The 14,725-nt window shown below is 41.0% G+C and overlaps 1 protein-coding gene and 1 long non-coding RNA gene across 2 annotated transcripts; one reads left to right on the forward strand and one right to left on the reverse strand.

Moving 5' to 3' along the window:
• Nucleotides 1-1,111: 1,111 nt before the first annotated feature.
• On the reverse strand, nt 1,112-13,889 carry si:dkey-197j19.6 (neural Wiskott-Aldrich syndrome protein). The gene is made up of 10 exons (XM_020482221.2): nt 13,581-13,889; nt 11,646-11,783; nt 3,891-3,977; nt 3,069-3,156; nt 2,740-2,854; nt 2,594-2,606; nt 2,098-2,251; nt 1,697-1,929; nt 1,492-1,582; nt 1,112-1,368 (listed from the first exon to the last, which is right to left on the reverse strand). The coding sequence occupies exons 1-10, from the start codon at nt 13,677-13,679 to the stop codon at nt 1,316-1,318; spliced, it is 1,071 nt and encodes a 356-aa protein (XP_020337810.1). The 5' UTR covers nt 13,680-13,889; the 3' UTR covers nt 1,112-1,315.
• LOC116374214 (uncharacterized) lies at nt 1,278-5,555 on the forward strand. The gene is made up of 3 exons (XR_004210045.1): nt 1,278-1,430; nt 2,222-2,261; nt 2,797-5,555. It is a non-coding gene; the product is annotated as an uncharacterized LOC116374214 (long non-coding RNA).
• Nucleotides 13,890-14,725: the final 836 nt, after the last annotated feature.

The raw sequence follows: 14,725 nt of genomic DNA on the forward strand, positions 1-14,725 counted from the left end.
AACCAACTACCTAAATATTACATCAACAACAGGCAGCTTGTTTACAGCTGACCACTACTATGGTAAACATGCAATATGCCCCACTTCTCCAGTCCTGCAAATGAGATGCCCAAACGAAGCTTCAGTCCCGTTCAGAGACATGACTGAGTGACAACAATCCGTGATAGGCTATTTGTGGATCAAATAAGAAATGTACTACATTTACTAACAAATAACATACCATTATCATTGAATGACATTTCAACATAAATGCATTTTTATCAAATAGCCCATCGGCTGGCATCGTCACTATTCTGCTGATAAAAATGCAACATGTAGGCTACCCTAAAGATGTATAGACAATTAACGTTCCACTAGCTAAACCACTTTGCGATGCTAGCAGAGGCACTATCAACAACAGTCTTTGCGAACGCTAAATTAGTATATTAATGACAAATATTCCCCCCTTGCTTTCTAAAAAATAATTGTTGACATCGCTTTATAATGATTTAAGCAGGCAATAAGGCTCTGTTGTTGGAAAACTAGTCTACGTGACGAACTTGTTTACGTCCTCCGCTAGTTAGCAAACGCAACGCAATAGGGCTGCTGCACACATCGTTGAAACTCCCTCATCGCATCCAGCATGAAATGACAAGTGCTAAAACCTCCACCGGCATTGTACCCTACCTGCCATGTCTCGCGTGGCTCGTGGACGGCATGAAACTCTCATTGTCCAGGTTTGAAGGAGAGCAGTTGTCCAGCGTGGTTTCGTTTAATGTGAGTCTCTCCGCGGCGTTCAATGACACTGAGCGTAGAGGGTGGAGAGGATTACAGAGCGCGCAAACGCAGCAGCAGATGCGCTACAACCGTTGTGTTTTAAGCACAGCCACTGAGGTAGGCTGTGATCCACTAGGTTGTGTTTTACGCTACCATAAATGAATTGTATTTTAAAATACAAATGTCCCTGTTTGTTTAACTAAGCCTATGTGGCAATGAGATCAGGGGTGCCAATAAGAGTTGAGTGGCGATGAGGTCAGCAAGATTGAGATAATTCATATCTCTTTCACACACACACACACACACACACACACACACACACACAATTCAAGGGAAGTTTAGTCAGAGTTCGATGAAGGATTTTACAGATTTTATTTTAGAAAGGGCTTGATTGAGCATCGTATTCTTCACTAAAACATTTTTTTCAATTATGCATCATTATTTAACAGTGAATTAATTCAAAATGAAAGACAAAAGTGAAGACTTCAAATAACAACACGCTTGAGAAACAACATGCTTGTGAAAGCAGGGGGATATTTCTCCTCTCACCCTGTTATCTCTACAGCCACTGCCCGCTGTAAGAATCCATCTCTGACTGGCTTGTGGTGTCATCTGCGGAGGAGAAGACAGACATGATGAGCTGCAGAACAGGCCTGACTTGAGACGACCCCAGGGTAAGCTGACATCAAAGACTGTGGATGAGATGAGATGGAGAGAGAGATACAGTAGGTCCACCTTTATGATGCTGGAGGTATTGGCGTTTCTGGAATATCTCCCTCAGTGCACTCAGGACCAGGTCAGACTCTACAGCAGAGGGTGAGCCCACCTATTATACACACACACACACACACACACACACACAATTGTATCAACCTCACATCGCCATACATTGGACATAGTCTATGACTTTGATTGATATGCCCCAGTCATGTTCTCTCACCGGTCTGAAGCTCATGGTCTTTCTGATCCTCTCAGCGAGTGCCCCTGCAGGTGGAGGGGGGGCGGGCATAGAGGGAGGTTGGGGGACCCAGGGTGGGAGAGGGCTCTTGGAGACATCTCGAGAGCTGACACTCCGTGTGAGGGGGGACGGGAGAGGAGGCAGAGGCCCCTTCCTCAGGGCCAGGGAGGTGGAGGTCCCTGTAGCTCTGTTGGGTAAGGTCTTAGAGGCTGGACCTATGAGAGACACCAAAACAATTCTGTCCTGTGTTCTTCAGTCTTGGCTCTGGAGACACACAGGGTGGGTGCACAGGCTTTTGTTCTAGCTTAGCACTAACACACCTGATTCAACTAATAATCAAGGCAATGCAAAATATGATCCCTCTTAGCCAGCAGGGGGCCTACCTCTGTTGTTCATGTCCCTGCTGTCAGCCTCCACACCCCCCAGACTGTAGATGAGGCTGCAGATTACTTTAGATGTGTGTCTGTCCGTCACATCCTCCTCATTTTGTCTCTCCATCCTGACCAGCTTCCTCAGAGCAGGGTCCAGCTCTCTAGTCTGCACACAGGTGAGGATGATGATGCATGTGACATTACAATAGCATTGATGACTGTGATATAACAGATATAAATGTGCAATTAGAATTTTATGAATTATTCTATGATGATCATAATACGCTGTCAGATCAAAACCTTGTATTAAAAGCAATTACTCTCATCAATGTACTCTGTACATTTCATGGCTCTAGGACCAATGAAATGTGTTCAAAATACCTTCTAAATTTCGTTATTGTTAATTGGAGATAAGAGGTTTTCATCCGACAGCTACATAATAATGGTTGTGTTATGGATGTGTTAAAATAACAGTGGTGTCAGGTTTGTGCTCTGGGTCCACTCTCACCTGGGACTCCTGTCTGTGGAGAAGAGAGAAGATTAAATCAGCCATTTGTCTTTTACTCCATTCTAATGCAGCATCATAAAATATCTCTAATAGTGAATTGTCTGAGTCTGTCTGAGCTCAGTGTGCAGATGTACTATATTTCTCACTCTGACGCATATGGAGATGGAGTGCTGATCTCAGATCGGCTCTGTTCCTGTTCACAGATACAGCCTGAGGAGAAGTCCACACTGCCAGTATGGTTCATCTGCCCACTAGCTCTGTCTGAGAGAGGGGGGAGAGAAAAAGATGGTGGATTCAGCAAAAGAGAGCAACATATAAAATATTATGGGAGAAATAGAGTGAAAGACCAAGACAGAGAGATGGGGGAAGAGGAGACAAGGGAGCGTAAGAAAGAAAAAAGGACTGGCTTGCCTGAAGCTGAGTGAGCTTATTATAATGTAAATGTAATCTGAAGTGTGTGTGTTTCTCTCCAAACCTGGGGCTTGTTGGATCTGTCTCTCCACGGCTGCACAGAACCTCTCTGCCTCTGCCTCATCTGCAAAGTTCAGGCCCGCCTGGCAGTCCTAAACAAACACACACAGCCAGTGTGGGAGGTCATCAAGGACCAGAACAATAACCTTTTCAGAGCTACGCTATTAGCCAAAGCCTTTTTAGAGCCAGTGCTATTATGAGCATGTTACAGAACCAACCAACCAATGAACTCACATAACCCTGTTGTAGGCCTAACCCTAACCCTAGCCCCACACCCTGGCTCAACCCTAACCCTAGCCATTAACCTAACCCTAACCCCAACCCTAGCATAACCCTAACCCTAGTCTCAACACTAACCCTATCACTAGCTTAATATCCACACACTGGCTCAACCGTAGCCTCAGCCCTAACCCTAGCTTTGTGTCCATACCAGGCTCAACCCTAACCCTAAACATTAACCTAACCCCAAACCTAGGATAACCCTAACCCTAGCATAACCATAACCCTCAACCCTAACCCTATCACTAGCTTAATATCCACACACCGGCTCAACCCTAGCTTCATGTCTACCCCAGGCTCAGCCCTAACCCTAAACATTACCCTAACCCTAGCTTCATGTCCACATCCTGTTTCAACTCTAATCCTCAGCCACCACAACCCTAACCCATTTAATAGCAGAATATTAATTAATTTAATATGCCCTTAAAAGCTGTTCCATGAGCAGATTTGTTGCTTTGGTCATCAGGATTGAAACATAATTATAGAGTTCTGTTTGATAAGGGAATAACTTAACTCTTAAGATGTGATTTTAGGGCATGTCACTTACATTTGCAGGGAAGGTGTGGAAGTAGGGGTGGGGTGCAGAGTATCGAAAAGGAACATACAGCTCCTGTTCCCACAGCAACTTAGATCTCTGGTAGGTTAAAGGAGAAAGAGAGTAGATTAGATAATTAAGTGTACATAAAGTTGATTGGAGGTACACAAGACACACTCCCCACCTCTCATCATGAGCCGCCGGGCTGTTACCAAGAACCACATACCGGATTTTTAACAGGGCCGTTAGCAAATGAGTTTTCATAGTATTTTCTGCAGCTACCTAGCTCAAATTCTAGATGTCGGATTAATACGAGACCATAGCATCCATAAAGTGACCATTAGACTTTTAAAAAATTGTATTGACTAAATTTGTAGGTGCATTTATCTCACAAGTACATTTCCGTCCATTAAGAAACAACATTGTGCTACCTTTCTGTAGCATTTCTGACAATGCTAACCATTTTTTTTTAGCCAAAGCTCAAAGTTTTAACACTGTGTCGGTTGCTTGGCAACAACACAGTTGCTTGCATCAGGCTGCCAGTCATAATAATTATATATGCAAACACATCTAGGCTACTGTAGATAGCTAGCTATATGGTGGTATTCAAGCTGAGGTCAATCAATAAATACAAGCAGATATTTTGATTAGCTACGTAGCTATCTAGCTAACGTTACCTAGCTAGCTTGTACAAAGTCCAGCAGCTAGCCTCTGTAGCTAGCTAACACCAGTCAGCTGAAAGCTAGCGAAGCAAACAGGCAAGTAAAAGACGCTTGCCAATGAATGTGGTTTTATTTTGATTAGTTATGTAGCTATACCAGTCAGATTAGAACATTGGCATGCTCGCTAACCAACAAGTGAGGAAAGCTACTTAGCTATATTGTTTTTCAAGTAAGGTTTTCATATAATGTTGAAGTTATATCATGTGCAAACTGCTTAGCTAGACACTTGTGTGTAATTGTAGAACAAACAAATATGCACAAATAAGCTAGCAAACGTCCTTGGCTGCTATGATAACGTAAGACTGTAATGTTAGCTAACGTGTATAGCCAGTTCATGCGCCACAATATCATACTTTCTTACACAAAACATAGCTAGGTAAGGTTAGTTACGTTCAGTTTAAAACCACCAAACTTTGAGAAACTGCCTTGCTATTCACATTAATTTGCATTGCACAGACCAAGTTACAGTAAGGATCGTACCCTTTTTTCAATTTTCGCCTAAAATGACATACCCAAATCTAACTGCCTGTAGCTCAGGTCCTGAAGCAAGGATATGCATATTCTTGATACAATTTGAAAGGAAACACTTTGAAGTTTGTGGAAATGTGAATGAATGTAGGAGAATATAACACATGACATCTGGTAAAAGATAATACAAAGAAAAATCATTCATTTTCTATTTCTATAATTTTTTCAGAATCTTTGAAATGCAAGAGAAAGGCAATACTTTCAGAATGGAGTCTAGGTGTATTTAGATTTTTGCCACCAAATGGCAGCAGTGTGTGTGCAATGTTTCAGACTGATCCAGTGAAGAATTACATTACTGCACAATATTTTGTATCTAGTCTGCCAGGAGTTTGCCCAAATGTGCCGAATTGGTCAATTGATACATTTTCAAGTACATAACAATAGAGAACATACAAAAATGCTATGGTAATAAAAAAATGTAAGTTTACACACTCCCAGGAATGTCATACATGATGGATCATTCGCTTACACACTAACTTTCACACATCTAGATGGCCGGACAGGGTGCAGAAATACCGCACGGCCATCTAGATGTGTGTCTTAGTCTAGTTTTCTTCTTCTCTGTTGCATTTCAGAGGGTCTTACCATTTTGTAACATTCAGCTCACGCTGTCGGTCACGCTGGTCTGTATTTAAATTGCAACCATTTCAACGTGTAGCCACCACTTTCTGGTCTGTTAGTTTTAAACCATTTTACACGCCAATAGCAACCCGGCAATGTACTGGTCTCAATGGTTGATTATTCAGGGTACAGCTACAATCACTTTACACGCCGGCAGCAACCCGGCATGTTTTGGTCTAGTAGTTTTAAACCATTTTACATGCCAGTAGCAACCTGGCAATGTACTGGTCTAATGTACATTTCGTTAGCAGTCCTTTTATGCACTCTGTAAAAAAGAGGTGTCCTGTTGGCATAATGTCTGTGCTCACGTCAATTATCTCATTTGGAAGGCTAAAAACATATGGCTGTCTTTTTACAAATAGTTTCATATTTAATCATATAAGTTTTACAACATTTAGATGTAAACCTAATCCCTTGAATGCGTACACCTCCAGAGATGCAGTTATTTAGTTATACCATCCTTAATGATATCATAAAACAACAACTGATTTGAAATGATTATTGTTTGGAGCCCCACTAACCATTTCCCAAATTATTTATGTTAGAAATATTGGTTCAACGTCCAATCTTTTGATGTTAAAGTATTGCAAAGTCTCTCTCTGTTGTAACACTCAGACATTCCAGTCTCAATCCTGCAAAGGCAAGAGAGAGAGAAAGTTTACGGCCGGTCGTTAAGTCACACAACTGGCCCAACTTCCCTCTCTGGTGGGAGAGAGGGGGGAGCTCTCTTTGATCCTCACCCATGAGGGAAAGTCATAACAGGGGATAGATACCTAGTCAGTTGTACTACTGAGCACATTCAACCTAATGTGTCTCCTGCATTTAACCCAAACCCTCTGAATCAGAGAGGTGCGGGGGGCTGCATTAATCAACATTAGCATCATTGGCACCCGGTTGTTGTTGGGGATTAAATACCTTGCTCAAGGGCAGAACGACAGATTTTTTTCACCTTGCCAACTCGGGGATTCGACCCAACAACCTTTTGGTTACTGGCCCAACGCTCTTAACTGCTAGGCTACCTGGGTGACATGTCTGGTGGGTATGCAGTGAAATTTTCAGCTTCCAGGAATTGTGTACAAATCCTTGCGACATGGGGCTGGCTGTGCATTATCATGCTGGAACATGAGGAGATGGTGGTGGATGAATTGCACGACAATGGGCCTCGGGATCTCATCGGGGTATCTCTGTGCATTCAAATTGAAATAGATCAAATGCAATTGTGTTCATTGTCCATAGTTTATACCTGCCCATACCATAATCCCACCTCCACCATGGGGCACTCTGTTCACTATGTTGATATCAGTGAACCACTTGCCCATATGACACCGTACACTCTGTCTGCCATCTGCCCGCTAAAAAGTTGAAACCGCGATTCACCTGTGAAGAGCACACTTCTCCAGCGTGCCAGTGGCCATCGAAGGTAAGCATTTTCCCACTGAAGTAGGTTACGATGCAGGACTGCAGTCAAGTCAATACCGATGCAGGACTGCAGTCAGGCCTTTTATTATCCCTTGCACAAGGTGCACCGGTGTAAAAAAACATGGAAATTAAAAACAAAAATATTTTAAGTGAGAGGTAGGCATTGTTCTGAAGCCAAACAATAAAGGACATTCACATGAGCACAACAATGTCTATTTCACCCATGCTCTACCAAGGTTTTCCTGCACACAGCTTTGACCTACTACAGTAGCTACAGTACCAGTCAAATGTTTGGACACACCTACTCATTCAAGGGTTTTCTTTATTTGTAAAATAATAGTGAAGACATCACAACTATGAAATAACACATATAGAATCATGTAGTAACTAGAAAAGTGTTAAACAAATCAAAATATATTTTATATTTGAGATTCTTCAAAGTAGCCACGCTTTGCCTTGATGACAGCTTTGCACACTCTTGGCATTCTCTCAACCAGCTTCACCTGAAATGCTTTTCCAACAGTCTTGAAGGAGTTCCCACATATGCTGAGCACTTGTTGGCTGTTTTTCCTTCACTCTGTGGTCCAACTCATCCCACACCATCTCAATTGGGTTGAGGTCAGGTGATTGTGGAGGCCAGTCCATCTGACGCAGCACTCGATGACTCTCCTCCTTGGTCAAATAGCCCTTACACAGCCTGGAGGTGTGTTTGGTCATTGTCCTGTTGAAAAACAAATGATAGTCCCTCTAAGCGCAAACCAGATGGGATGGCGTATCGCTGCAGAATGATGTGGTAGCCATGCTGGTTAAGTGTGCCTTAAATTCTAAATAAATCACAGACAGTGTCACCAGCAAAGCAACCTCACACCATCACACCTCCTCCTCCATGCTTCATGGTGAGAACCACACATGCGGAGATCATCCGTTCACCTACTCTGCGTCTCACAAAGACACGGCGGTTGGAACCAACAATCTTAAATTTGGACTCATCAGACCCAAGGACATTTCCACCAGTCTATTGTCCATTGTTCGTGTTTCTTGGCCCAAGCAAGTCTCTTCTTATTATTGGTGTCCTTTAGTAGTGGTTTCTTTTCAGCATTTTGACCATGAAGGCCTGATTCACGCAGTCTCCTCTGAACAGTTGATGTTGAGATGTGTCTGTTACTTGAACAGTGTGAAGCATTTATTTGGGGTAACTCTAATGAATGTATCCTCTACAGCAGAGGTAACTCTAGGTCTTCTATTCTTATAGTGGTCCTCATGAGAGCCAGTTTCATCATAGCATTTGATGGTTTTTGCGACTGCAGTTGAAACTTTATTGTATTGACTGACCTTCATGTCTTAAAGTAATGATGGACTGTCATTTCTTTGCTTATTTGAGCTGTTCTTGCCATAATATAGATTTGGTCTTTTACCAAATAGGGCTATCTTCTGTATATCCCCCCCACCCACCCCACCTTCCTTGTCACAAGCCAACTGACTGGCTCAAACTCATTAAAATTCATTAAAACTCATTAAAATAATAATAATAAGAAGAAAAAACACCTGTTAATTTAAATGCATTCCAGGTGACTTTAAAAATAAAGAAAAAACCTTGAATGAGTAAGTGTTCTAAAACTTTTGACCAGTAGTGTATGTATACATTGGTAAGAAATGGTATGTGAACCCTTTGGAATTACCTGGATTTCTGCATAAATTTGACATAAAATTCGATCTGATCTTCATCTAAGTCCCAATAGACAAACTCAGTGTGCTTAAACTAATAACACTCAAATTATTGTATTTTTCTTGTCTGTATTGAATACATAATTTAAACATTCAGTGTAGGTTGGAAAAAGTATGTGAACCCCTAGGCTAATGACTTCTCCAAAAGCTAATTGGAGTCAGGAATCAGCTAACTTGGAGTTGAATCAATGAGACGAGATTGGAGATTTTGGTTAGAGCTGCCCTGCTTCATAAAAAACACTTTCAAAACGTGAGTTTGCTATTCACAGGAAGGATTGCCTGATTTGAACCAAGCCTCAAACAAAAGAGATCTCAGAAGACCTAAGATTAAGAATTGTTCCCTTGGATAATGCTGGAAAGGGTTACAAAAGTATCTCTAAAAGAAAGTCCACAGTAAGACAAATTTGTCTATAAATGGATAAATGTCATTACTGTTGCTACTCTCCCTAGGAGTGGCCGTCCTGCCAAGAGGACTGCAAGAGCACAGCGCAGAATGCTCAATGAGGTTAAGAAGAATCCTAGAGTCTCAGCTAAAGACTTACAGAAATCTCTGGAAGCCTCTGTTGACGAGTCTACAATACGTAAAACACTAAACAAGAATGGTGTTCATGGGAGGACACCACAAAAGAAGCCACTGCTGTCCAAAACATTGCTGTACGTCTGAAGTTCGCAAAAGAGCAACTGGATGTTCCACAGCGCTACTGGCAAAATATTCTGTGGACAGATTAAACTAAAGTTGAGTTGTTTGGAAGGAAAACACAACACTATGTGTGGAAAAAAAGTCACAGCACACCAAAATCAAAACATCACCACAGGTGGAGGGAGCATCATGGTTTGGGGCTGCTTTGCTGCCTCAGGGTCTGGACATCTTGCTATCATCGACGGAAAAATTAATTCCCAAGTTTATCAAGACATTTTGCAGGAGAATGTAAGGCTATTGTCCACCAATTGAAGCTCAACAGAAGTTAGCTGATGCAACAGGACACCAACCCAAAAGACAAGTAAATCAACAATGGAATGGCTTGAACAGAAGAAAATATTCCTTCTTGGAGTGGCTCAGTCAGTCCTGACCTCAACCCGATTGAGATGCTGTGGCATGACCTCAAGAGATCGATTCACACCATACATCCCAAGAATATTGTGGAACTGAAACAGTTTTGTATAGAGGAATGGTTCAAAATTCATCCTGACTATTATGCAGGTCTGATCCGCAACTACAGAAAACGTTTGGTTGAGGTTATTGCTGTCAAAGAAGGGTCAACCTGTTATTAAATCCAAGGGTTCACATACTTTTTCCAACCATCAAGACATCAACAATTATAATTGTTTGTGTGTTATCAGTTCAAGCAGACTGTGTTTGTCTATTGTTGTGACTCAGATGAAGATCAGATCAAATTTTATGGCCAATTTATGCAGAAATCCAGGGAATTCTAAAGGGTTCACATACTTTTTCTTCACACTGTATATATCATGTTGCTGTAACTATTTTTGAGAGATAGGCCTATTGTAAATGTGTATTATTGTTGCGTCCCCATCATTATTGCAAAAAGAAATACAAGTACAAACAACTTTAAGCTACATATTATTTTGACAGAGGTAATGAACTGTCCATTCATCAGCACAGCAATTTATAAAACCGGACCATGTTTGATACACCAGTGGTTCTGAGCTTATGTTAATATTACACAGTTAAGATAACAGTTACAGAGATCAGGAATGTAGACAGGCTCTATCTACACGAGCTACTGTGTCCAAGTCACCACCACCTGTTATGTTGGGTGCCTAATGACCAAAAAAGGATGTTATTATGATTATGTATTGCTAAGATAAAGGTTTAAGGAAATACAGGCATGCACCACATTACTACAAGCCAAAGCAGCCCAAGCCTAATGGCTTGTAAGTATAAAAGCAAAGCTCGCTTTCATTTCAGAAAATAAATCTTGAAAAGGTAGCTTAATCGGATAATGTCATACTGGTATGTGAAGAATCCAATACTTTACCTTGTACACAGTACAAATCCCATTATTGTGGAAGCATGTCCTCTAAGAGTATGAATTAGACTTTTTAAGAAGGTTTGAATTCTAAGCAACCTGCATACACATAGTTTGAAGTACATTACTAACATAGCTACTGTAGTAGGTCAAAGCTATGTACTGGAAACCCTTGGTAGAGCATGGGTGGAGTAGGAATTTTGGTGCTCATGTGAATATCCTTTTTTTTCGGCTTCAGACCTATTTCTACTTCTCATTTAAAACTTAGTTTTTGTTTTTAAATAAAATGCAGTTAATAGTCATCAGTAATATACAAAGCAAAAACACATGCACACACCCTTTAACACAAAGCCTATTGTTTTTTAAGGAACCTGTGCGCTCACGGTGACTGGTAAAGACACACACACACATACATACACACACGGAGAGAGATAAAGAGATTCCATTGAGGCCTGCTCTATGGAGACTGAATAAACAGGTCAACCTGCCATCTTGCCAGAGGTCAGAAGCACTTCCTGCTTTTAGTTTTAAACCAGAGACACAATGAAAACAGCCATGACAACTTAACAGCCATAAAAAAAGAATAACAAATAAAATATGATATTTATGCACACTATATGGTCTCATACTATTCTGATTGCTGATTAAAAAAAATCTGTAAATAAGAGAAAGAGAGAGAGAGAGAGAGAGGTAACTCCTCTGAAGGTCTGAGTGTCTGGTGAAGCAGGTGTTATGACTCGTTTGGTGGTGGTTCCTCTAACCTTGACGCAGTACACACGCAGGAAGTAGGAGTGTTGTGAGCTGTCTTCGACCAGACACACTACCCCAGAGCCCTCATGCCTCCACACCTGATGCCCAGGGAAGGACACATACACCTGGGCTACTGCTGAGACCACTGCCTGAAACGGACACACACATATACACACTCACAATTTGTAACCGGTTACAGATTAGGTTCACTATTGAACACACTAGCTCTCACAGTCTCACGACAGAATTAGACGGTTAAGTTCAGGCATTAACTCCGAAATCTTAAGGTTAGGCATTAACTCCAAATGGTTGAGGTAAGGGTTAAGGTTTGGGATAGGCATAAATGAAAAATCGCAAACAAATTGTCTATCGCTGGATTAGAATTTACAACCTTTGGAATCAGATGCTTAACCAAAAAATACTTGAAGGTAGCAGTGCTCACTGTTGCCCCTAGTGGCCGGTTTCTACGTCATCTAATACTGACTTGTATCAAGATTGTCCTTGATATTCCAATACTGACTTGTATCAAGGGTGACCTGGATGTACAATCTATATGATTGTACATTTTACACTTGTAACTTACCACTAGGTCGTGGTATTCAAAATAGATGGCATTTGTATCAACCACAACCAAATGATCCCCTCTGCCCTCACACAGAGCCCTTTCACCTGCAGGGCTACACATGTGATTCACTAGGACTGATAACACTGGAAAGTACCTCAGGACTTTCAAAGATCATCACTGGATACTATATATTACTATATATTACTATATATTATTGTTTGTTACTTATTTCATCCTAATATTTTGTCTGCAAAGTTTTTAAAACCAAGGATACAATCCGCTACGTATTTATTTGGACAATGAAGCTAAATTTTTTAATTTGGCTCTATACTACAGCCTTTTCGATTTGAGATTAAATGTTTTCTGAAGTGACAGTTCAGAATGTTACCTTTTTTTGAGGGTATTTGAATAAATATCTGTTTTAACATTGAGAAATTCATGCACTTTATGTACAGTTCCTTCAGAAAGTATCCCACCACTTTGTTGTGTTACAAAGTGGGATTAAAATGTATTTAATTGTCATTTTTTGGTCAAAATTCTACACAAAATACTCTAATGTCAAAATGGATGATGAGTGAGAAAGATGCACAAAGATCATGACCCAAATGCATGCTAACCTCTCACCAGTACCAATAATGGGGGTTAGCATTTTTGGGGGGGTATCATATTTATGCCTCTGTAACTTCTTCACTCATCATTATTCATGAGTCATGATTATATGTAATCATGCTAGCACCCACAATAATGTACAAGTGTTCAAAAACATATTCTATTCTTATTTACAATAAAAGTGATTCCAAAATCACACAATACATTATTAACCATTAGTTTCCATTGGGCACAACATAATACGAAACACAACTGCAAATGCATCCAACAAGTTTGTAGAGTCACAAGCCTTATGTAGTCATTGCGTGCTAGGAATATGGGACCAAACAATACAAGTTTGACTGACTTTAATACACTACAGTATATGTGAATTTGTCCAATTATGACACCCTCAAAGGGGGGGACTAGATACAAGTGCTTTCATTTCTAAACAATAAAACATATGTAAGAAAATATCCTCAAATAAAAGGTGACATTTGGTACTGTTGCTTCATATAAAACATTTAAACTCAAATCCAAAAATTCTGGAGTCTAGTGCCAAATTAAACGTTTTAGTTTCACTGTCCAAATAAATACTTAGTGAAGTGTACATGTGGCAACAGTGGGGTTGGGTGGAGAACAACAGGGAAATCAGTGAGTCCTCACTGGCCGTCAAGAGCTCAGATACATGAGAGAATGAGGAGAAATACGGAGGGATAACCAGCAACAGAAAGTGTGAACAAAGAGAGAAAGAAGGAAGAATGTTAAAGATGCCTCTAGGGGTTAAACTGACCTTACACTTGGCTCCCAGGAGAGTGAAGAGCAAAGCATTCTCACGGACCGTCAAGAGGTTGCTGAAAACTGGACATCCATACCCCCCATTGCACGCCATCCCTCACTCCTTCTCTCTTTATTCTATCTCTCTCTCTTTTTATCAGCAATTCACTGACAATGTCTGTCTATGTACCACACACTGCAGTCTCAGTCAGAGATCTAAGCTGTCCAAGTACATTTACAGTGCACAAAATGTGATTACGCTTACCGTCCAGTACATTCACTTAGTACATCCTCATGCAAATGTCTGTATGGGTATGCATGGTGTTTGAGGGACTGATGCGTATGTCAGATAAAAAATATACAGGCATAGTACTGTTTTTCACTGACACACACGTCAGTCACTTAAACAGATACACACATTTGCATGAGGAAGTACTGAGTGAAGGTGTTGTACTCCATGTGAGACCACATCTTCATACATGATGCATGCTGACCCAAACTTCCTTAAAAACAAACATTGATTTAATTAGATCCAGTAAATTGTATTTTTTTATTTAACCAGGCAAGTCAGTTAAGAACAAATTCTTATTTACAATGACGGCCTACACCGGCCAAACTCTGACAATGCTGGGCCAATTGTGCGCTGCCTTACGGAACTCCCAATCATGGCTGGTTGTGATACAGCCTGGATTCAAACCAGGGTGTCTGTAGTGACGCCTCTAGCACTGAGATGCAGGGCCTTAGACCGCTGCGCCACCTGGGAGTCCACAAAACAAAGGCAATGATATTATTGATCAGCCTGTGGTCGGTTGGTCTGACAGCTGGAATCTCATATGTGACAGAACAAGTAAAGGAAAAAGAGAGAGATAAAAGCCTCCAATCTCACATCATTCTGATTACTGCCAACAGAGGACAAACTGCTGCCATCTCAATCTTGAAGGGGTCCAATTAAAAACACATGTTGACCAACAACAATGAAAAGAGGCTACCATTTTCCTGACGAGAAGATCTGACCAGGTCCAGAAAAAACTTGTAATCAGGAAAAACTCCTGGCCCTGGTGATGATTGGTTCAAATAATGACCTTAACTCTTGAGCTCACAGTACTTTTGCACTGTTTCGCTATGGCTATATTCATCAATCTGGCAAGAGGGCAATATTTA

This window comes from Oncorhynchus kisutch, linkage group LG5 (genome assembly GCF_002021735.2).
Source record: "Oncorhynchus kisutch isolate 150728-3 linkage group LG5, Okis_V2, whole genome shotgun sequence".
Taxonomy (NCBI): domain Eukaryota; kingdom Metazoa; phylum Chordata; class Actinopteri; order Salmoniformes; family Salmonidae; genus Oncorhynchus; species Oncorhynchus kisutch.